At 39.9% G+C, this 23,444-nt stretch overlaps 1 protein-coding gene and 1 pseudogene across 2 annotated transcripts in view; both read left to right on the forward strand.

Moving 5' to 3' along the window:
* Window positions 1-22,628, forward strand: part of Cldn34 (claudin 34) — a 158,688-nt gene extending 136,060 nt beyond the window's left edge. For both annotated transcript variants that reach the window (XM_076918442.1, XM_076918443.1), the window contains one exon: window positions 20,075-22,628. In XM_076918442.1, coding sequence (XP_076774557.1) covers window positions 20,097-20,732 — 636 coding nt within the window. In that variant the 5' untranslated portion in view covers window positions 20,075-20,096 and the 3' untranslated portion in view covers window positions 20,733-22,628. The remainder of the gene's footprint in view (window positions 1-20,074) is intronic.
* LOC117694622 (ras-related protein Rab-7a pseudogene) lies at window positions 22,019-22,622 on the forward strand (annotated as a pseudogene).
* Window positions 22,629-23,444: the final 816 nt, after the last annotated feature.

Here is a 23,444-nt window from a genome sequence, read left to right on the forward strand (position 1 = left end):
CCTGCCTCAGGCTCTCAAGTGCTGGGATTATATAGGTATGCACCAGCATAGCTGGCAATAATCTCTTAATACACTCGATGTATTAAGTAAAATTTGAACAATGTTCAAATTTTATTGGATGAGACATACATGTTTCATATGAACAATTACATTTTAGAAGCATTTGAAGAAATAAAAAACAATAATGATAAAAACCTTCCTTCCAAGGTAGATTGTTTCAACTGACAATATGCAGTAAAATATAGACAGTGAATAGTAGAAACTCTTATGTTCTGCATTGTAAGAGTAACGAGGCATTATAAGACCTGCAGAGGTCCAAACCAGATGGGGTCCCAGTGTTGAGAGGGGGAAGAGGTTCTTATCCCTAACCATGAAGCTATCATCAATTGATTGACATTCTCTTGCGAAGGAAAAATTCATTTTCTCCAATGGAGTGGATGTAACATGACTAGTTGCCTCCTTGACCAGGTAGGTCTTACCTTTTTTGGTTTATTGATTTGTTGTCTCTGTGTGTCTTTCTCTGTGTCACTGTCTTTGTCTCTGTCTCTGTCTATCTCCGTCTCTCTGTTTCTGTCTCTCTGTTCTCTGTTTCTGTGTCACTGTCTCTGACTCTCTGTCTCTGTCTCTGTCTCTCTCTCTCTGTCTCTCTGTCTCTCTGTCTCTCTGTCTCTCTCTCTCTCTCTCTCTCTCTCTCTCAGTGTGTGAGTGCATAGGGTGCTGCTAGAGCTGCCTTGGATAGTACGATCCCTTGATTAGGTAAAGCAGGGAGCCATTAAGATTCACGAGGGGTTTGAGTACATGGCCTTTGCTTATAAATGAGATCTGTAATGAGATTCCTAGAATATGGCAGGTATGTATCTGGGAAAAGATAGAGGTCTGAAGCAGTTGTTAATTGTGCTGGAATTCTTGCTTTCTCTGCTAGCAAAAGCTTCAATTAGATTCTTGAGTTAGGGATGACTCTTGCTTTTCATGTTCTCATAGTAGTTCCTGTCTTCCTATCATGCCTCAGTAGTAATGTAGAGGGCACTCTGAGGAAAGATTGACTAAGCATGCTCACTCAGATCTCTCTGGATATAGCCAGGAGAGTCCAGAACACAGGATTTTAAAAGGCAGAAACCACAATCTGGCAACTTGTTTGGTGCCTGTCTGTGGGGCTTTGAAGAAAGAAGCAGTTTGAAACAAGTCATTTCAACAGAAGGTTAGATAAGTGGTTATTTGGGGGAGGAGATCCATACAAAGAGGAAGTTTTAACAGAAATTAAGATAAGTTAACTAGGGCATCCTGACCTTTGGTTTCCTGAGTAGAGTTGGATAGTTTTTCATGGTATTCTCCATCAAGGAGATGAAATTCCAGTTAAACTTGAAATGGCATCATTAAGAATACAAGATGCAGGAACCTCTGCACTGTCTGTCCTGCCTCATTATGTTAGCTCTCAACTACTTCTCCAGCATGATTTCTTCCTGCATGGTGCCATACTTTCCTTCATGATGATAATAGACTAAATCTCCAAAAACTGTAAGCAAATTCCAATTAAATACTTTGAGAGTTGCCTTGTACATGGTATCTCTTCACAGCAATAGAACACTGACTAAGACAGATCCAAAACCTCTTTCTGATATCAACAGGCACCAGGCATTCATAAGACACACAAGATGTAGGCAAAATATTTACACAGATGAAATAAAGAGAACTCTTAAAGCTTTTAAAAAGTAATTTTAATCCTGAGGCAACTCAGGTGGAGTCTGTACAGGAGTTCTCTGGGACAATGAGAAATAGTGCACTTGTTTAGACAATCTGGATGATTATGCTTTTTATTTGGAACAAAGATGTGGGTAAAAAGAGTAAAGAGGCAAGACTGGTCTCCAGGGGTAAGTGGCTCTATGTCTGGGAATACAAGAACTGCAGCCTATGTGCTAATTTCCTAGAGAGACACCATTTCAAGTTACTAAAAAGTTACTAGAAAGCTGCTAACATCTCAATGTGTGGTAGTTTGACTTTGTGTTTCTGTTGGATTACTCAGCAGTGTTTCTTATTACTTGTGACTACCCAGGATATGAGCTCCAGGCTCTGCTGATTGGCACAATCCTTAGGACAAATGAAGGATGGACCAATGGTACAACGCATGAGCAGTCTTTTGCTGAGGTAGGACTGTCATTCTTCCTATGTGTAGGTACACAACACATCCTATAGAGTTGTGGGTCCCTTGTCTGCTCTGCCACAGGGCACGGCCACTTGGAGAGGCAGGACTACAGAGTTAACTGTGCTTACCCCAAGCTGTTGTGGGGCAGGTGTTAGGCCATAGGGAACCCCCAGGACATCGTTCAGGGGGTTCGTGCAGTCTGAGGCGCAGGATAGCCGGAGCTGGCTCAGGGGTCTACTGTCCTACAAAAAGGCCAGGAGCATGGGGTTCCCAGGCTCTTGGACACCCAGGTGCCACTGAAAGTTACGGAAGAGCTGAGAATGGAATGGGGGCCGTGGACTGGATCTAGCCTAGGGTCGAGGCGGAAAAGGGGAGCTCCAGCTAGGTCCATGGGGAGAGTCCTTGGCTTGACGGCTGCAGGCTTGGGCTTGGTGGCAGCTGTGGCTGGGAGTGCAGAGAGGCCTTCTATGGGAGACTAGACGGTGGCTCTGTAGGTGAAGGCCTTCTCCATGGCTCCCCACGTCATACCCTGATGAAAAGAGGCAGTCCGTGGTTTTAAGGCATTTATTGTCATGGCAGAAAATGGATGCATAAAACCATACCCCACTTCTCAGGGCAGGGCCGAGATTAAATATCTTTTGCAGGGAGGAGTGTCTGGGAAGGAGAGCTTATTGGCTAAGCTCTCCAGTCCTTTAGGTACATTATTAAAATGGAGATCTGTCTTGAGCCTACATGACCACAGGTCATCTTGTCATATGGAGGGGCTTGGGGCATTGTCTTTATGTGACTGATGGCCACAAATCAATCTATGGAGGGGCTGCAGTTAGTGACAGGGCCTGGTGCCTGGGAGCAGGCAAAGCTCTACTGTCCCTTTAGGGTCTCCGGGGATTTTACCCTTAGCTCAACCGGAGACCATGCTACCTTTCATGGTCCTACAACATTCCTAAGGTGCAGAAGAGGAGATACCGTTGTGTAGTGAGAATTTTGGTTTCTTTAAAGAACCCCGAAATATTATAAGAATATGTTTTGTTTTAATCCCAGATGTGGGATAAGAGGTTGCTTCACTGTCTACAGCAGCTGACTATGATTTGCTTTGTGATCTAGAAGGGCTGGGATTTTGCCAACTGCAGATCATTTCTGTGATTGTGTGATGTGTGGTATTCTGGGAACTTTTTAGACTACATAAATGCTAGGGCCCTGAGAGGTGGGATGGGTTGTTGTTTGGTTGCTGTAGGTTATTGTTGGTCACAATTTTCTTAAATAGTTATGTGAAAAGAGGAAAGAAGAAGAAAAAAATTAGATATCAAGATGGTGAAAATCAAACTTGCCCCAAGAAACTCAATGTTTCTAATCAGCAGGAAGTAGTCTAATGATAACCTCATCTCTTTTCTTTTCTATCCTTTTTCTCTCTCCACTCTAGTGTTAGGAGATTGAAAAGGTAGAAAAAAGGTGGAGAGGGGTGGAAGAAAGAACTCACAACTACTAGTTAACTACTAGTTAACTACTAGTTAACACTGGCTACACCCTTGTATTCAGCCAGGCATAAGCTGTTTTGTCCTTGTTTATTCAACTGTGTGAGCATTCATTGTGTCAATCAAGTTGTCCTCTGACTGAACAAAAATCAGTGATGATGGTAACTTATCAGTCTACAAGAAACGTGAATGATTTCATAGTGGTTAAAAGCCAACTGTGAAATGAACAACCAACATATTAAGTGCATTCAATTGCAATTGTAAACAGCTCCTGTGCATGTTGAAACACATGCAAAATAAATGGTTGTTTTCCTTTGTCACAGGTTAAACAATATTTTCCAGCCAAGTAACATATTTGGTTAAAAGTGTGTCCATGCCAGTTCTGGTAGGGAATGCCTTTAATCCCAGTACTTGGGAAGCTGATGCAGTGGATCTCCACAAGTTCTGAGACAAGCTTGGCCTACATAGTAAGTTCTTGGCCAGTCAGTGCTATATTCAGAGATCCTATCTCAAAACAAAACGCAAGAAAAAGTGTCTTCAATTATTCTTGGTTTCCTGAATCAAATAGAATATTTTGAAGTTACTTTCCTTGAAACATTATTTTGTGTATATGATCCTTTATCATAGTTGATGACATTCATATCCCTGCTATTATCATAGCATACAAGTGCATGTAAGACCCCTTCTTGTATGTATTGGTTACTTTTTTATTATTGTGATAAAACACCATAACCAAAAGCAACTGGGGGCAGGTTATTTTATCTTACAACTTGTAGTTTATCATCCAGGGAAGTCAGGGCAAAAACTCAAGGAACGACCCTGGAGTCAGAAACCAAAGCAATCCCCATGAAGGAGTGTTGTTTACTGGTTTGCTCCTCCTCATGGCTTGCTTAGTCTGCTGTCTTACACAACTCAGGGTCACCAGCCCAGAAGTAGCATTACCCCTCCTCCATGGGCTAAACCTTTCCACTTCAATCATTAACCGATAAAATCGTTAACAGGCTTGCCTACAGGCCAGTCTGATGGAGGTATTTTCTAAATTGAGGTTTCTTCTTCTCAGATGATCCTAGTGTGTGTCAAGCTGCTATAGAAACAAGTTAGCACACTAGTTTGTCAAAGGTCCTGGAGACTGACTAGCACCTACACTTGAGACAGATTTTCAAAGTTCTATGCCCTTTCAATCAGTTAAAATGGAAGATGCTAAATAGAGTCTTACCCTTTAGGAAAACATTGGCATCCTATTAATTTCCAGTTGGCAAAACAGAAACTGAGAAAAAACACGTGAACGCCATGTGTTTGATTGGTTTGCTTATTTTAATAAGGGTCTCATGTGTCCTAGCTTCACATCAATCTTTCTGTGTAGCCAAACTTGGTCTTGATTTGATCTTCCTGCTTCCACTTCCTGAATGCTGTGATCACAGACATGCACCAACACACCTTCTTCATGGCTACATGCATTTGATAAAGGCTTTACTTCTTGGATATATAAAGAATTCCCAAAAACCAAGTAGAAAGACAAATAGCTCAGTTTAAAAAGTGGACAGAGGATTTTATGAGATACTTTGCCAAGAAGGATATATATGTTCATGGAAGTGCATAAAATAGTTCAACCACCAATGGCTTGGTTATAACCTACTTTTAAATGTGTATAGACCTTGTGTAGTTCCTCAAAAAAGATGATTCTGCAATCAAATATATTGAGAACAGTGATGAAGTCCTCAGAACCCCTGAAGTTTATATATCATTACATGATCTATCAAGAGATCGTTTATGTCTCATTTTCTCCTGAGTTTGCACCAGGTACAAAGAGTTTCCTTTTCCATCAGTAACTGCAGCCTTCCCAACATATGCATGCACAATTACATTCATGTGCAAGTACATAGGGTTATCTTGTCTCCTTCTTGAGCCAGAGGAGCCAAAGTTGGTGCCAGAGGCTCTGGTGAAGATGGTACCTCCCTCAAAACAGTTGAGTCAAGGCTGACAAGGTTCAAGATTGGAGAATACAAATGGCCTGTTGACAGCCTACCAATACTGGTTGGATGAAAACCTTTACAAAAGCATTGATTCCTGTTAAATGAATCTACTTTTACCTTGCAAAGTCGTTGCTCTGCCACCACAGTCTCCTCTTCCTTCCATGTGGTCAGTCATTCCTATGAGCGTGGGTCACATTACAAAAGGTGAAGCTGACTGTCCAAAAACCTGCGGAGAAAAATTTTCATTTTTATTTTAAACCAAGCTATTTACCTCCTATTCTTTTCCACCAAAAGGATAACCTAAACCAGGCATGTTAGCACACATCAGAAATACTAGGAGAGCATTCAGAACCAGCCTGGGCCATACAACAAGAGGCAGTGTAGAAAGAAGTGAAGAGGTTGGGGTAAAAGATGGGGATGAAGAGAAGAGGAGGAGGAAAGGGGGGTCAAAAAAGGGAAAGAAGAAAAGAGCAAGAGGAAGAGGAAGAGCCTCATGATAAGGGAGAGACTTAAATTATTTAAGCAATCTCTGCTATTGATCATATATTTATAATTTGTAGTTGAACAATGGTGAGGGGGCACAGGTTGTATTGGGTAATTGTCTAAATCTGTGATGTGTGACAATTATAGATTCTCAGCAGGGCGCAGTATAAAGTATTTCCTTAACTTATGAGTTTGTATGTCCAGCAGCTGGTATAGGCTGCACTCTATGCTATGTAGCCTCATCTTGTTAGAAACAATTGTGTAAATTAGGCATGTTCTTAGCAGGTAAAACAGAGCACAAGCCAAATCATAAAGATACTTGTCATAGAATTGGACATTTCATAACTGGCAAATTTCTATTTGCTGAAGCAAATCACATGACAGATTACAAAAGCATTCAAACCCTGAGAAACTAACCTGGTGTCAAGTACTTTTCACTTCACAATTACATGCCCCAAGAAAGTGACTCAGCTCTGTTAACCTACCACACACATCTTCACAATGAGAGATGTGCTGTTTTGATATGAGAAAACATGTAAATGTGTTTGGAACCCAGGCCTGGTAAAGACATTGTGCCTAAGTTCTTCATATACTTCCCCTTCTTATTTTCAGGGGAATCTGTCCAGCGTAGCTGTCTGAACCTTCACATAATGGTCTACATACTGGAGGAAAATTCATACCAGTGTTGTTTTTCTGTTTCAAAAGGCAACCATTAGTCAGCACAGAAACATAGATTGACCTATTACAAAACATTAAAGAAACAATAAAACATTTTTCAAGGGCACAGTCAGATGCAGTCACTACATTAGATTTCTATGGGTGCTTAGGAAGTGCATGGTGGCACACCCCTGAAATCCCACGCCTCTGGGGTCAAAGGCTAGAGAATCAGAAGTTCAAGTTGACCATGAGCTGTATAGTGAAACTGTCTTATACACAAGGAAAAAGATACAGAAAACACTATATTGCTACCAATTCCATCCTTTCCTTTCTTCTCTGAAATAATTTTCAGCCTCCATCTCTTTCTCTTTTTTTCCAAATAGAAACAGGATTAGGGAAATGATACCTTTCTGAATTCTACTTTATATTAAGTATTTCTGAATTCCACTTTATATGAAGCAGTTTGAGAACGTTTCTTTCAATATAATTCGACATAATGTGGTGTGGCTGTGCAGTATGTGGGACTACGCAATGGTAACCACACATGCTTCATCAATGTATTTTGGATTTTCCATTTTGTCCCAGCTATAATCTCATTAGCTGTTCTATACACCTGGCTCTTTGTGTACATCCTGATGAATTAACCAGGCTCTTTCCTAGTGTGTTGACGACATCTCTGCTAGCACCTGCATCTAAATATGGCAATGACTCTTCTAAGTTGTCACTGCCTTCAAGGACAAGGGTGAGAAACTATGCCTCAAAGGGAAGGAATAAAGAAAGTAATGTCAGACAGGTTTCAATCACTCAAATGTGTCTTGACCATGAGCAGGAAGGACCACTAGTGTACACAGCCCACCCTGCAAAAGAGGGGGAAGTCCATGACAAAAGAAAACAAAGGCAGTGTTATAATGTGTCCCCAAATAGTATTATGATACTCACACATTAATGTCTGAAACCAGGGGTTTTAAAAGGGTTGGAATTTGATGACATCATAAAATTCTCAGAACTACAAAACAGGCCGGTTGTGTCGCCAGCAACAGGCATCAAAGGACATATTAGGAGAGCTGTGTCCTCATCATCTCTGCTGGCCCAGATAGCTGTTTGTTTTGCCACGTATCTGGTCACTGGTTCACTTGAAGACAGCATTGCTGGTTAGTAGAACCTCCACCCATCTTTGTTGTATACACCAAGTAATGTGGCTAAATATATATACCACAATTCATCATTGACCTGTCTACGTGTACAGATCTGTGACTATAAATACATTCACAGTATGGTGGAGCAGCCACCATTGTTCATCTTTCCTAACAGAAATGCTGTCCTCATTGAATGCCATCTCCCATTTCTGACTTCCCCGCTCCTAGTAACCACCATTCTACTTTCTGCCTCTGAGGAGTTGAGCACCCCAGGGATCCCCTTAAGGCAATCACACAATGTTTGCTCTTCTGAGATGATGATATAGTTTTGATGTGATCAGTCTGCCCACAAGGCTCTTGTGTTAGATATTTGGTCTCTAGATGGTGTCACTGTTGTGTGAGGTTCTTGACACTTAAATAGTTAGGACATAGCTCACAGTAGGTACCAGCATGCATGCCTTTGAAGATTTTACCTTATGCCTGGTCCCTTCTGTCTCTGACCCCTGTCCTCTATGAGGTGAATAGCTCTGTCAAAGGCTCTCACCACAGAAATGTCTAGCTTCAGCATTCATGGAATCCACAAAGCCAAGGACAATAGACTCAAATGTCTGAAATCTGACCCAAACTAAGTAATTCCTTTCTAAGTTGTTCTCTCAAGTATTTTGTCCACACCTATGGAAAGCTAAGCAACCCTGAAGCTTTGTGTTGTGATGGTTCAATTCAATAATTTTTTTTCTCAATATCACAATAATGTGAAAGACAGAACAAACTCTGTAGAAACATGCTTTGAATTTTGAGTGTGGACTTTCATCCAGGCTAGTGATATGTAGTACGGCCATGATGCCATGCATTAGCACCGTTCTCTGTCTCTCTGCCTCTGTCTCTGTGTGTCTCTTTCTGTGACATTCCTGACTCACTCTGTTGCTACATTCAGTGTCTTATGTTCCCTATTTGAATTGTAACAAATTGTCAGGAAATGTGGCCTAAAGTCTCATCCCTAGTCTCCACTTTCTCTCAGAGAGCCTGTCTTTATGAAAGGCTGCAGGTGCCAGACCTTTTGACTTATACATGCATATTCACAAGTCTGACAATACATGTGTGCTCTCAATATACATCAGGCAGTATATATCAGATAGCATATTGATGCCTTGTAGAGGAACTATCCTTCTCATTGTCAGCCCATGTGCCTATGCACCTGTCTCTATATTTACATGTTTTGATGTGTGAGAGTGTCTGTGTGTGCGCATATGTTTAAATAAACACCTGTTTCTATGTAATGTTTTGGTGATCTCTCTCTCTGTCTGTCTCTGACTCTCTCTCTGTCTGTCTCTGTCTCTGTCTCTGTCTCTGTCTCTGTCTCTCTCTCTCTCTCTCTCTCTCTCTCTCTCTCTCTCTCATTCCCTCTCTCTGTGTGTATATGTGTATGTATTGTGTTCAGCTCTTATTTTGATGGGTGGATCAATCCTGTGGCTACTTTTTTTGACCCCATTTCTGCCTCCTAGAGGTGATTTTCTACTGCACAACCAAGATACCTGTGCAACTTGGGCATCCTCATGACTTGGAAAAGGCCTCTTTCCACAAAAGGTTATTTTAAACACATTAAAAACTGTCCAAGATTATTCTTACTTTTTTGTGATGTCATCCTTCATGCTACCATGTCCTTAGCAGACCTCCTGGTTCTTTTACCACCACTACACACCCTGCCACACACACACACACACACACACACACACACACGAATGCGCAGGGTGCATGGTGTGTCCCCTCTAGTTTTATGGTCTTCCTGAACTCCCTCACTTCTCTTTCCCACTCAAGTGGCCATTTAATCCCTGGAACTTTCAATTCTTTTAGACATTTGGCAGTAGAGCTGGGTCTAGAATGAAGTGCTAGTTTGCTGAATCTGTTGATGTCAGTTGAGCAGCAAATGGCTTCTTTGGTGGGATAGAGTTTGCACTCCTTCATTTCACCCATCCCTCAACAGCAAAGGCATCCCAGGAATTTAATGCAAGCATTAGTGTTCATTGTCTTCTAAATACTATTCTTATAAATGCAACATGGTACCCAGGTGTGGGCCAAAGCATGAGGAACAGCACTTCAAGTCCAGTCTCTCTCCACACTGGATTTGAGGCCAGTCATACAAGTTTATGTACAGTCTGGGGTACATAGTGAGTTTAAATCCAACATAATAAAGTCATAACTCAGATCAAACAAACCATATCAAAGAGAATGTTTTCATTAAGCTGAGGGCAATGGCATATGCCATTAATCACAATACTTGGGAGGCAGAGGCAGACAAATCTCTATTTGTTCAAGCCAAGCTTAATCTGCATAAAGAGTTCCAGGACAGCCAGAATTACATGGAGAGAACCCATCTCAAAAAATGTCTTCTTGGACTACTTTGGACACCTTTCAAGATCCTGTCTCAAAATGTAAATTTTTACAGGGCTAGCAATAGAGTGTAGTGGTTGACTGCTTGCCTAGTATGTGTGACACCAGAACTTCAATCTCCACTGCCAGAAAATAATTTGGTCAGGACTATTTATTTTAAAATAATGGCAATAATTAATATGGTCCCTGCCAGGATTGTTTCAGACATTAGATATGATTTCAGGAACCAGCCTGCCACATTCTTTTACTCTGTGCCCCTGTCTAGGATACTGCCACTATAACTTCCAGAACCCTGTGATCTTCATAGACTAAATTGGATATCTTCTCCTACTTGTTCATTCACCTGAACCCACACCTGCCATTCATCTGACACTAAGGCTAGACTTGTACTTACTACTACATTTTGACCTCACCATCCAGAGCAGGTCTCAGACACATGGTAGCATCTCCTCTCCCTATTTGTCACATTTAGACTTCTCTTTTTGGTTGAATTAAGAAAAGTATCTCTCTTAGTTAGGGTTTTACTGCTGTGAACAGACACCATGACCAAGGCAACTCTTTATAAAGGACAACAATTAATTGGGGCTGAATTACAGGTTCAGAGGTTCAGTTCATTATCATCAAGGCAGGAGCATGGCAGCAACCAGGCAGGCATGGTGCAGGAGGAGCTGAGAGTTCTACATCTCTATCTGGAGGCAGCTAGGATGAGGGTCTTAAAGTCCACACCCAGTGACACACCTACTCCAACAAGGCCAGACCTACTCTAACAGGGCCACACCTTCTAATAGTGCCACTCCCTGGGCCAAGCATATACAAATCATCACAGTATTCTTCAGAAATATTTTCCACCATTACACCTCCATTACGTGGCTTCATCTCTGCACCATCTATGCAACTGAAGCATGCATTGATACATCTTGACGTCCTGGCTGAAGCTGAGACTGTCTTTAGTAGCTGACACATAGGAGTCATGCAAGGAATGCAAACTATGGACCAAACAATGAGTAAGTGTCATCTCTAACTGCTTTTAAAATACTTTAATAGTTTATTTATTTATTTATTTGTGTGTGTGTGTGTGTGTGTGTGTGTGTGTGTGTGTGTGTGTGTCCAGGAGCCCAGGACATCAGAAGAGGTATCAGATTCCCTGGAACTGGAGTTATAATTATGAACTAACATGTGGGTGCTGGGTACTGAACCCAGGTCGTTTATAAGAGTAGTAAGTGCTCTTAACTGCTGAGCCATTTCTCCAGCCCCTAAATGTTCCTTCTTAGGCAATGAAAATGGAAATATCTTCAAATTTGCTTTTCTAGGATTTCTATTCTTATGTAGAAGATAGTTGACTTCGGGAAACTTTTTCCTTGGATTCCATCTAGCAGTTCGCTTCTCATATTTTCTTTTTTTGGCACTAAAGACATGATTATAGATAGTACCTTAAAATAAAACCCCTGAAAACACACTTTTGGGGATGGTGAGGCAAACCATTTATCTAGCACGCTCAAGTCCCTGAGTTCTAACAACACTGCTTCAAAAAAATGACAACAGCCATAAAACAACAATATAAAACCTGACACAAGGCAAGCATAGTGGCACATGCTATAATCCAAGTTTTCAAAATTGTGAGGCACCTGAATTTCCTTGAGTATGAGACCAACCTGGGCCATGTAGTGAGTTGGAGAAAATCCTTATATATTAGTGAGGCTATGTCTCAAAAAGCAAAATAAAATTTAAAAAAGAAAAAGGGAAGAAAAAAAACAACTAAATATCTAAATAACAAATGTTTAAAAATATGATAGTACAAAAATATGCCTACTGGTTTCCTGTCTGCCTGTCTGTCTATTTGTCTATCTATCTATCTATCTATCTATCTATCTATCTATCTATCTATGTACTTCTCAAATGCTGTTCATCCTCCAGTGCCTCCTTCACAGACTCCCTCCCCCAATTCCCCTTCTTCTTCTCCTCTGAGAGGGTGTTGCCCCTAGGTATCTCCCCATCCTGGTAGATCAATTCTTTGCCAAATTAGGCATACCCTATCCCACTGAGGCCAGACAATCTAGCCATGGAGACTGAACTGCATGTCTGCTACATATGTGCTGGGGACCTCCAGCCTGTGTATGTTCTTTGGTTGGTGGTTCAGTCTCTGAGAGCTCCCAGGAGTTGAGGTTAGTTGACTCTGTTGGTCTTCCTGTGGGGTTTCCTTCCCCTTCAGGGCCTTTAATCATTTCCCTAACTCTTCTGTAAGTGTCCTCTTCCATAAGTGGCTGTGGGTAACTGCATCTGTTTCAGTCTTCTGCTGGATAGAGCCTCTCTAAAGACAGTTATAATAGGCTCCTGTCTGGAAGTATAACAGAGTCAGGGACTGATGCTTGCCCATGGGATAGATTTCACGTTGGGCTGGTTATTGTTTGGCTGTTCCTTCAGTTTCTGCTCCATCCCTGCATTTCTTTTAAACAGGACAAATTTTGGGTCAAAGTTTTGAGGGTAGGTTGGTATCCTTATCCCAAAGCAGGACAAGTGAAGGAGTGATGCTGTTGCTATTTTAATCAGGGTCATTGCTATTTTGATTGTGAAGATTCTGTGGTTTTGAGTAGCTGAGGCTAAAGAATGAGCTGTGATTAACAAGATACCAGAACTACTAAAACAAAAAAAAACCTTTGCATTACTGGGATGATTGATGCTGGTTAGCTGGAGCTAAGATATTAGCAGTGATTAAGAAGAGACCAGCATCATTAAGGTGAAATCTGGGTAGTGTTTCCTGAGAGCACAGAGAATCTGTGTTCTAGAGGTAGCCATGGTTGTACCTCGTGTTGGCAGCCAGACTTGGTAATATATAAGAGTCACCCAGATAGTACTGATTTTGAAACATGAAGGGGTAGCAGGAGATGCTTGGTACTGTGAGAGGCCAGGAGAGGCCATTGATGAAGGTGAAGCCTCAGTGGCAGTTGAAGGCCCAGGACTGAAGGGGTCATGCTGAGAAGTTGAGGCTTAGCACCACAAAAAGAACCTATGAGGGGCTATTTGTGAAAGTGCAGTCCAGTTGCAGCAGAAGACAGCAACATTTTGGAAATGCCAGTATCATGAGATGACCACCAAGATCAGCAGCAGCAGTGGAGTACAGGCAGCTGGAGCCTAGAAGACAAGATGAGTGCTACAAAGGGCAGAGCTGGAGAAGTGACCCAAGCCCTTGGAGGAGCCCAGAAGATCGTGAGTGGATCCCAGACATTGGACAGTTAGAGTTTGCTTTTGCTTTGTGACTGTGCCCTGATATTTTTTCCCTCTTGAAATAAGAAAGTATTTAAGTGGAGCCCACAGTTAAGAGACTTTGAATTGTAAAAAGACTTTGAATTTCAAAAGAAATCAGTTATTTTAAAGGGATTGAAATTTTAATATGTAAGAATTTGTAAAGACTGTGGGACTTTTCAAGTTCTTTAGGTCTTGGGGATGAATGAGAAAGAAAGGGTTGAGGCTTAATAGTGATGTGTTTGTGTGTCAAGTTGACAAGGGGTCAGTTGTACTGGCTGGTTTTATGTGTCAACTTGACACAAGTTGGAGTTATCATAGAAGCCTCTCTTGAGGAAATGCCTCCGTGAGGTCCAGCTGTAAGACATTTTCTCAATTAGTGATCAATGCAGGAGGGCCCAGCCCACTGTGGGTGGTACCATCCTTAGGCTGGTAGTCCTGGGTTCTGTAAGAAAGCAGACTGAGCAAACCATGGGAAGCAAGCCAGTAAGCAGCATTTCTCCACAGCCTTTGCATCAGCTCCTGCCTCCAAGTTCCTGCCCTGTGTGAGTTCCTGTCCTGACTTCCTTTGATGATGAAACGCAATGTAGAAGTGTAAGCTGAATAAATCCTTTCCTCCCCAGCTTGCTTCTTGGTCATGATATTTATGCAGGAATAGAAACCCTGACTAAGACATATGGTTTTGGCCTCTTTGTCAAAAATCAAGTGCCCATAGGTGTGTGGGGACTTTGATTACGTTGATCAACTTGTCTGTTTCTGTACCAATTCCATACAGTTTTTTAAAATCATAACTGTTTAAGGTCAGGGATGGTGATGTTTCTGGAAGTTCTTTTATTCTGACTTGTTTGGGCTATCCTGGGTTTTTTTCCTTTCCATATGAAGTTGAGAATTGTTCTCTCAAGGTTTGTTAAAAATTGTGTTGAAATTTTGATGGGGATTGCATTGAATCTGTAGATTGCTTTTGGTAAGATGTCATTTTCACTATGTTAATCCTATCTATTCATGAGTATGGGTGGTGTTTCTATCTTCTGAGATCTTCTTCAATTTCTTTCTTCAGGGACGTGTTCTTGTCATACATATCTTTCACTTGCTTGGTTAGAGTTACACCAAAATATTTTATATTATTCATGGCTATTGTAAAAGGTGTTTTTTCCATAATTTCTTTCTTAGCCAGTTTATCATTTGTATAAAGGAGAGCTATTGATTTCTTTGAGTTAATTTCATATACAGCCACTTTTCTGAAGTTGGTTATCAACTGTAGGAGTTCTCTGGTAGAATTTTTGGGATTGTTTATACATACTATCATATTATCTGCAAATAATGATGCCATGACTCTTCCTTTTCCTGTATCCCCTTGATCTTCTTTTGTTGTCTTATTACTCTAGCTAGAACTTCAAGTACTATACTGAGTACATAGGGAGAAAGTGGGCAGCCTTGTCTTGTCTCTGGTTTTAGTGGGATTGCTGCAAGTTTCTGTACATTTAATTTGATGTTGGCTGTTGGTTTGCTATATATTGCTTTTATTATGTTTAGGTATGTGCGTTGAATCCCTGATCTCTCCAAAATTTTAATATGGGTTAAAACAAACAATGGGTGTTTGATTTTATCAAAAGATTTTTCAGCATCAAATGAAATGATTATGTGATTTTTTTTAAATTTCAGTTTGTTTATATAGTAGATTATGTTAATGGATTTTTGTATATTGAATCATCCCTGCATCCCTGGGATGAAGCCTACTTGATTATGATGAATGATGTTTTTATGTGTTCTTGGATTTGGTTTGAGAGAAAATTGGTCTGAAGCTCTCTTTTTTGTTGAGTCTTTGTGTGGTTTAGGCATCAGGATAACTGTGGCCTCATAGAATAAATTAGGTAGCATTTCTCCTATTTCTATTTGTTGAATAGTTTGAGGAGTATTTGTTTTATTCTTTGAATGTTTGGTAGAATTTTGCACTAAAACCATCTGGCTCTGGGCATTTTTTGGTTGAGAGAATATTAATGATTGCTTCTATTTCTTTAGGGTGTTATTGGAACAGTTCAGATAGTTTACCTGATCTTGATTTAATTTTGTTATGCAGTATCTGTCTAGAAATACATCAATTTCATTTAGATCTTCCAGTTTTGTGGAGTACAGTTTTTGAAGTAAGACCTAATGATTTCTATTGTTATCTTTCCCTTTTCATTTACGAAATTGTTAGTTTGGATACTGTCTCTGTGCCTTTTAGTTAGGTTAGCTAAGGGTTTGTCTATCTTGTTGATTTTCTCAAAGAACCAGCTCTTGATTTTGTTGATTGTTTGTATTGTTCTCTTTGTTTCTAATTGGTTGGTTTCAGTCCTGAGTTTGACTATTTTCTCCCATTTACTCCTCTTGGATGTGTTTGCTTCTTTTTGTTCTTGAGCTTTTAGGTGTGCTGTTTTTAAGTTGCTCGTATAAGATCTCTTCAATTTCTTTATAAAGGCACTTAATGCTCTGAATTTTCTTCTTAGCACTGCTTTTACTGCGTCCCATAAGTTTGGGCATGTTGTGCCTTCATTTTCATTGAATTCTAGGAAGTCTTCATTTTCTTTATTTTTCCCTGACCAAATGATCATTGAGTAGAGAGTTGTTCACTTTCTATGAGTATGTGAACTTTCTGTTGTTTCTGTTGTTGAAGTCCAGCCTTAATCTGTGGTTATCTGATAGAATGCAAGGGGTTATTTCTATCTTCTTTTATCTATCTGCTCAGGCTTGCTTTGTGCCCAATTATATGGTCAATTTTGGAGGAGGTTCTATAAGGTACTGAGAAGGTATATTCTTTTGGTTTTGGTTGAAAAGTTCTGTAGATACATGTTAAATCCATTTGGTTCATAGCATCCGTTACTTTCATTGTTTCTCTGTTTAGTTTCTGTTTCAATAACCTGTCCATTGGTGAGAGTGAGGAGTGGAAGTCCCCCACTATTTTTGTGTGAGGTTCAATGTGTGATTTGGGCTTTAGTAAAGTTTCTTTTATGAATGTGGGTACCCTGCATTTTGTGCATAGATGTTCAGAACTGAGATGTCATCTTGGTGGATTTTTCCTTTGATGAGTATGAAGTGTCCTTCCTCATCCCTTTTGATAACTTTTTATTGAAAGTCTATTTTATTAAATATTAGAATGTCTCCTCTAGCCTGTTTCTTAGTTCTGTTTACTTGTAAAATCTTGTTCCAACCCTTTACTCTGTGATAATGTTTATCTTTGTTTCTTTGTGTTTGTTTCTGAAGTGTGTTTCTTGTATGAAGCAGAATGATCAATTCTGTCTGTTAGACTGTCTTTTTATTGGGAAATTGAGTCTATTGATGTTGTGAGATACTAATGACAAATGATTGTTAGTTCCTGTCATTTTTTTTGTTGGAGGTGTTACTGTTTGTGTGTTTCTTTTGTTTTTTACTGTAAGATGATTAATTACTTGTGTTTTCTTGGGTGTAGTTACCCTCCTTGTATTGGAGCTTTCTTTCTAGTATCCTCTGTAGGGCTGTATTAGTAGAAATATATTGTTTAAATTTGGTTTTGTTGTGGATTATCTTGGTTTCTCCATCTATGGTGATTGAGTGGTTTGCTGACTATAGTACTCAGAGCTGGCATCTGTAGTCTCTTAGAGTCTGCAAGACATCTGTCCAGGATCTTCTGCCTTTAGAGTCTCTGTTGAGAAGTCAGGTGTAGTTCTGATAGGTCTGCCTTTATATGCTACTTGCAGTTTTACATTGAAAGTCTTAATATTCTTTCTTTCTTCTGTACATTTAGTGGTTTTGATTATTATGTGGCAAGAGGATTTTCTTTTCTAATCCAATCTATTTGATGTTCTGTAAGCTTCTTGTACATTTATTGCCATCTCTTTCTTTAGGTTAGGAAAATTTTTCTATGTTTTGAATATGGTTTTTTTGGCCCTTTTAAACTTGAATCTTCACCCTCTTCTATTCCTATTATTCTTAGGTTTGGTCTTTTCATAGTGTCCTAAATTTCCTAGATGTTTTGAGTTAGGAACATTTTTTTTTACATTAATGAGTATTTTATTTTGGCAATATTGCCAATTGTTTATTTACTTTAAATTGAGTTCAGTATCAAAACTTCTATTCTATGAATATACTAAGAATAACTAATTTACTATTTTTACAGTGTTATAAAAATCTGAAGTCTTGCATATAAAGGTCAAGCAGTCGAGCCATATAGCCAGCCTTCATTTGGCTTTGTTGTTGTTGCTATTGTTGTTATTTTAAAATATATCTTACAGTACTTCAATATTCAATATCCTAGGTTGGACTCAAGCCATAATCCCATGACCTCTGCCTCTCAAGTGTTTGTAGTTGTGTACCTCCACATCTGACTCATTTAATTTTTGAGAGTTTATAAAATGTCCTTAAAAACAAGTTGAAAATGTAATAACACCCATTTTCAAGTTTCCAGCTGGAAACCATGGATCAGTATATTCCTAAAGTATCCCCCTTTATTAGGAATTTTTTCCTTGCCGGGCGATGGTGGCGCACGCCTTTAATCCCAGCACTTGGGAGGCAGAGGCAGGCGGATTTCTGAGTTCGAGGCCAGCCTGGTCTACAGAGTGAGTTCCAGGACAGCCAGGGCTATACAGAGAAACCCTGTCTCGAAAAACAAAAAAAAAACCAAAAAAACAAACAAACAAAAAAAGGAATTTTTTCCTTGAGATTCTTATCTACAATAAAATGGTCTAATCTGAACTACAAAGTTTGAATTCGTAGAAAAGTTTTCCAAGCAGTGATGTAGGTCAATGTGACAAATGACTAGGGTGCTAGCTCTTTCATTTTATTTTCAGTTGCCAGTGGATATTAAATGTTATCTATGCCATTCTTTTATGATTAGTTTTTTCTCTCTACAATTCTCCCTTTTAGTTCAATAAAAGACTCTTTTTCTTTCAAATATGAGTTGAATACAATTATAATAATTATGAAAAATTTGAAAACTATACATTCATAATATCCAGTCCATTTGTGTTTGGCAGCTTAGATAAAGTATTCTATCATCTAACCTCTCTCTGTGAGTTTAGAGTTTTGAGTCTAAATCGTTTTCTATCCTAACTTGTATTTTCATCCTAAAAACATCTTTTCAAACCTAAAACATCTTCTTAAATGCTAAACAACTTAAGCTGAATTGTGAGACTATAGCTAGTCTTTAACCCAATCAGAGATCAGAGAAGGGAGTTAAGAACTTTTCACATTTGGCATTTTCTTTGATTGGTGTATCCATTTCTTTTATGGTATCTTCTACACCTGAGATTCTCTCTTCCATCTCTTATAGTCTCTTGATGATGTTCTCCAAGTTTGGTTCTCTTCCCTAGGCTTTCCATCTCCAGGGTTGCCTCCATTTGTGCTTTCTTTACTGCTTCTATTTTCTTTTTAGGTGTTGGACCATTTTATTCATTTACTTCACCTGTTTGATCAAATTTTCCTGTATTTCTCTAAGGGAATTATTTATATCCTCTTTAAAGGCTTCTCTCACCTTCATGAGATGGGATTTAAGGTCACAGTCTTGCTCTTCAGCTGTGTCAGGCTATCCAGGGATTGCTACAGTAGGAGAGCTGGGTTTTGATGGTGACATATTGTATTGATTTCTATTGATTATGTTCTTGCACTTGCCTTTCACCTTCTGGCTGTCTCTGGTGTTGGCTAGCTTGGGTATCCTGGGTTGGAGCGGCCCTACTGGGAGGCAGGCAGAGCTGTGGGATGGGGTGCACTGTGCTGATCCAAGACTGCTCCAGGTGTAGGTGAGAATGGACGGAAGATGGAGATCCAACAGGGGAGAGAAGAGCCCAGGGCTGCTAGGCTTGCTGGGGTCACAGCAGGTGTGGGGGTTTGGGGTGGAGTATGTGTCTCAGGTGTAGAGTCAGCCTCTTGGGAGGCAGGCAGAGCTGTGGGGTGGGGCACAGTGTGTGATCTGCCACTGCTGCAGGTGTAGGTACAGACTGGAGGGAAGATGGAGTTCCAACCATATAGTGGTTTCTATGTATTTTAGATTTGCTTTGTGGTGAACATTTTTTAGGTTCCTAAATTCTCATCTCTTTTGACATGTGGTAAGTATTCTAGTGAATTGGTTTGCTCCAAGATAATGTACACTGAGCAGTAAACTGTATTTGTTTACCAGAATCTTCTATTACTTTTTATAAATGAATTAATTATTAATTCATCATTTATTAATTTTGCTAAATTAGGTTTTTTTTTTTTTTTTTTTAATATACAGGGTCTCACAATGAAGCCCTGGCTGGCCTGGAACTTCAAACATAGGTTATGCTGGTCTTGACATACCCCAATATTACAAATTGGTGATCATCTTTGTGACTGAATATCTGTATTAAAACCTCATTGTCCATCTGAACCAACAGTCAGAAATGGAACTATTAGAATTTATTGTCAAGTCATAGTAAATATTCCTAGAAGGATCTTCTTGTAATTTGCTCAGGCTACATTCCCAATAGCAATTTCTAGAACAAAGGCCTATTTTCTCAAACATAAACACATATTCTCTCTTGTTACTAGTCACCCAACTGGCAGTCCCCCAGGCTTGAGGAGCCTGTCCTTATTTTATCTTGTATTTCTTTGCAGTTGTCCAGTGTTTACTGTCATCATGATATTGTTCAACAAAGGTTCCAGTCGCCAGGTAGGAGGTTTGGCTTTGTCCACCATAGCATGGATTCTTTGCATCACCTCCATGGGCCTCCCACAGTGGCGAGTGTGGTACTTGGAGGAACCTGTGATCTCTTACCCTAGTATGGCCTTTGTTGGAGTGTGGAAAGCCTGCATCTACCACCATGACAACTTCAGCAATATTAGAATGTGTTACCAATACAGCTACCATGACAGCTTCATTCCTTTGGATATTCGTGTTTCTCAGCACCTGATGTTGACTACCAGCCTTTTGTGGCTGGTTGGAAAAATAGCCACTGTTTATGCTCTTAGAAATGTGTACATGGGAAGACAAGAGGAGAGTGTCACCTACAATGCCTTTGGCTTTTCAGCGATTCTGAACATCATTGCCAGTAGCTTTGTCTTCCTTGCTGTCTTGTGCAATTATTTCTCCATCATAAACAAGGAGGGGATTGATTTTCCACCATCTTTCCATATACCCCTTTACCCACATATTCAGCAGGTTGGCATTGCCATGGTAGTGGCATTTCTAGCAGCCATCCTGTTCTTGTGCAGTGGTGTGATTTTCATCTCTTACACGTTTCCCTTAAAAATACAAGTTCTTCCTAATATCTGAAAATGAATGTGCATTACCTTGAAAAGTTCCAAAACCTCATACCACAAGGATTTTTGAGATGTTTATCTCAAAACCAAGGACTCAACAATGCTCAAATGGCCTGAGACAGAAAATGGCCAAATGCCTCTATATTATCTTTTCTGAATCATTTGTTTTATTACTTCATTGGTCGGATTATGAACTTACATTAAAGTAAACTTACCCACTTGTCAATTGATCTTATAAAATTTCAGTTTTAATTGATGTCAGTGAAGGAAAATAATTAATAAACGTAATGCATATGGAAATGAATGTCAGAGCACATTAATCTTTTCCTTTCATATCGCCCTCTGATTTCAAGTCAATAACAAAAGCTGACATATTTACCGTGTCATAGTAATAGCATCTCTGCCATATGAAGTTTCCCAAATGTATTCAAGTTGACAGATCAGTGTTAGAAAGCTCCCCTGGATATTATGACACTCAATAGTCTGAAGATGTCTATATTTCTTTTAATAAGCAATCATTTCCCACCTCTGTGTCGGATGTAACAGCCCTTGAGACTATCATACAAAACCTTTCGGCTCATGCTAGCAGGCCACTAGGTACCACTAACTCAAAATCAAGAATATTATCTGATAACATATGAAATTTAAAACAGAGATTTCCCTACTTTGTTGTAATTCAATTACCTAATATTCACACCAGTGCATTAAAAGATGCCTTGGATTATAATTTCACTTTGTTCCTTAACCATAAAAACTTCATGAGTAACTATTAAAACTTTATATGTGATAAACAAATATCCTTCACTCATTCATTTCTTGTTCTACATTGTTGCCCCATTTCTCTCCTAGATAGGGATATCATGTCTAAAGTTTAGGCCCATTTAAGTCTCACTGATAAGCCAGTGATTCTTATGACATTCTTGTCTTTCAGTGCTCTATCCTGTGGTGATCTAAAGTTGACTGGGGCCTCAGACAACATCACCCCATAGTCTGTGTACAAACCCATATATCATCCAAAAGAAATTCTTCCTAAATTCTAGAATTCTTCTATTTCTGAGCATTCATTAACAGCCATTTCTGCCACAATTACTTGTAAGGACACTAATCATTTTCCCTGAAATCTCCAATATCCTTAAACTCCCAAGGAATTAAAAGACTGATGATATAAAGCCTGATGGGGTGGCGTTGGCTATTGTTGTTGGGACTGGGAAGCTCCAAGGAGAACACTGGAACTAGAGTTGGACTTCTGTGTCTCTGCGTGCTGTTGTGTCTCCTCCTCAGTGGATCCACGCTTAAAGGATGACCTTTAGGAAGAAAATGCTGCTGAAGGGCATCATCCTGGGAGATTATGGTGTTGGAAAGAACATAGCTCATGAACCAGAATGTGGAAAAGTTCAGTAGCTAGTACGAAGCCACACACTTTCTCACCAAGGATGTGATGGTAGATTACAAAATTGTTACCATGCAGAGCTGGGACACAGCTGGTCAAAATGGTTCCAGTTTCTTGGTGTGGCCTTCTACAGAGGTTCAGATTGCTGCATTCTGGTGTTTGATGTGACTGCCCCCAACACATTCACAACCCTTGAGAGCTAGAGAGACAAGCTTCTTATTCAGTTCAGCCCCTGGGATCCTAAGAACTTCCCTTTTGTTGTATTGGGAAACAAGATTGGCCTCAAAGACAAGACAAGTGGCTACAAAGAGGGTACAGGCTCAGTGTCACAGAAAAAACAACATTCAGTACTTCAAGACCAGTGCCAAGGAGTTCATCAATGTGGAGTAGGCCTTTCATACAATTGCTCAGAATACCCTTAAGCAGGAATCAGAAGTGGAGCTGTACAATGAATTCCCTGAATCCACCATGCTGGACAAGAATGACCAGGCCAAGGCCTCTGAAGAGGGCTGAAGTTGTTGAAGGGACCGGTGAACACAGAGCACAGAGTCCTTTACAGACCAAGAACACACACCCAGGTCTTCAATATGCATCCCTCCTTCTCTAAACAGAACAACCAGCTGCCAAAAGAAACTCTGCCAAACACAGTTATATAACACACACACACACACACACACACACACACACACACACACACACACACACACGCAGTGAGAGAGAGAGAGAGAGAGAGAGAGAGAGAGAGAGAGAGAATTCTAATTTGAATCCTCTATATGGCCTATGATGATGGAGACCCTGGGAACTCTGGGGTGCAGTGGGCATAGAAAAATTACTCTTTTGTCCACTGGAGAGTGAGAGAACTATTTACAGTTCATATGTATCTAATTATCTGAATTTTGAACAGTCTTGTGGTTTTTTTTACCCCTACCCATCCTTGAAGATCCTGTGGGAAGGCTGGTGCCCATTCTGAACAGGCTGTTTTGTATGTATCTGTTAATACTTGTTACTTGTAACAATCCGAACTTTTTTTAAGAGCAGCATCCATTTATTACGTAATGTTTTTTTAGAAAAGAATCATATTGTACATGTTAATAATGCAACCAATTAAAATGTATAAATTACTGTAAAGAATTCCTGGATTGTGTGTTTAACTTCTCTAATGAAGGCATGCAAGGTGTAGGGTTAAACTCTGTCTGGATTACAAAGTGCTAGAGACTCAAATTTGGAAGACCAACTAGTGGCAGTATTCTGTAGATACAAAAATTATGTGCTACTTTTATCAAAGACTTCAGAGTCAAAAAGCTTTTCATCTCTCCAGAGGGAAAACTGAACTAT

The sequence above is a fragment of the Arvicanthis niloticus genome, chromosome X (genome assembly GCF_011762505.2).
Source record: "Arvicanthis niloticus isolate mArvNil1 chromosome X, mArvNil1.pat.X, whole genome shotgun sequence".
In the NCBI taxonomy this organism is placed as follows: domain Eukaryota; kingdom Metazoa; phylum Chordata; class Mammalia; order Rodentia; family Muridae; genus Arvicanthis; species Arvicanthis niloticus.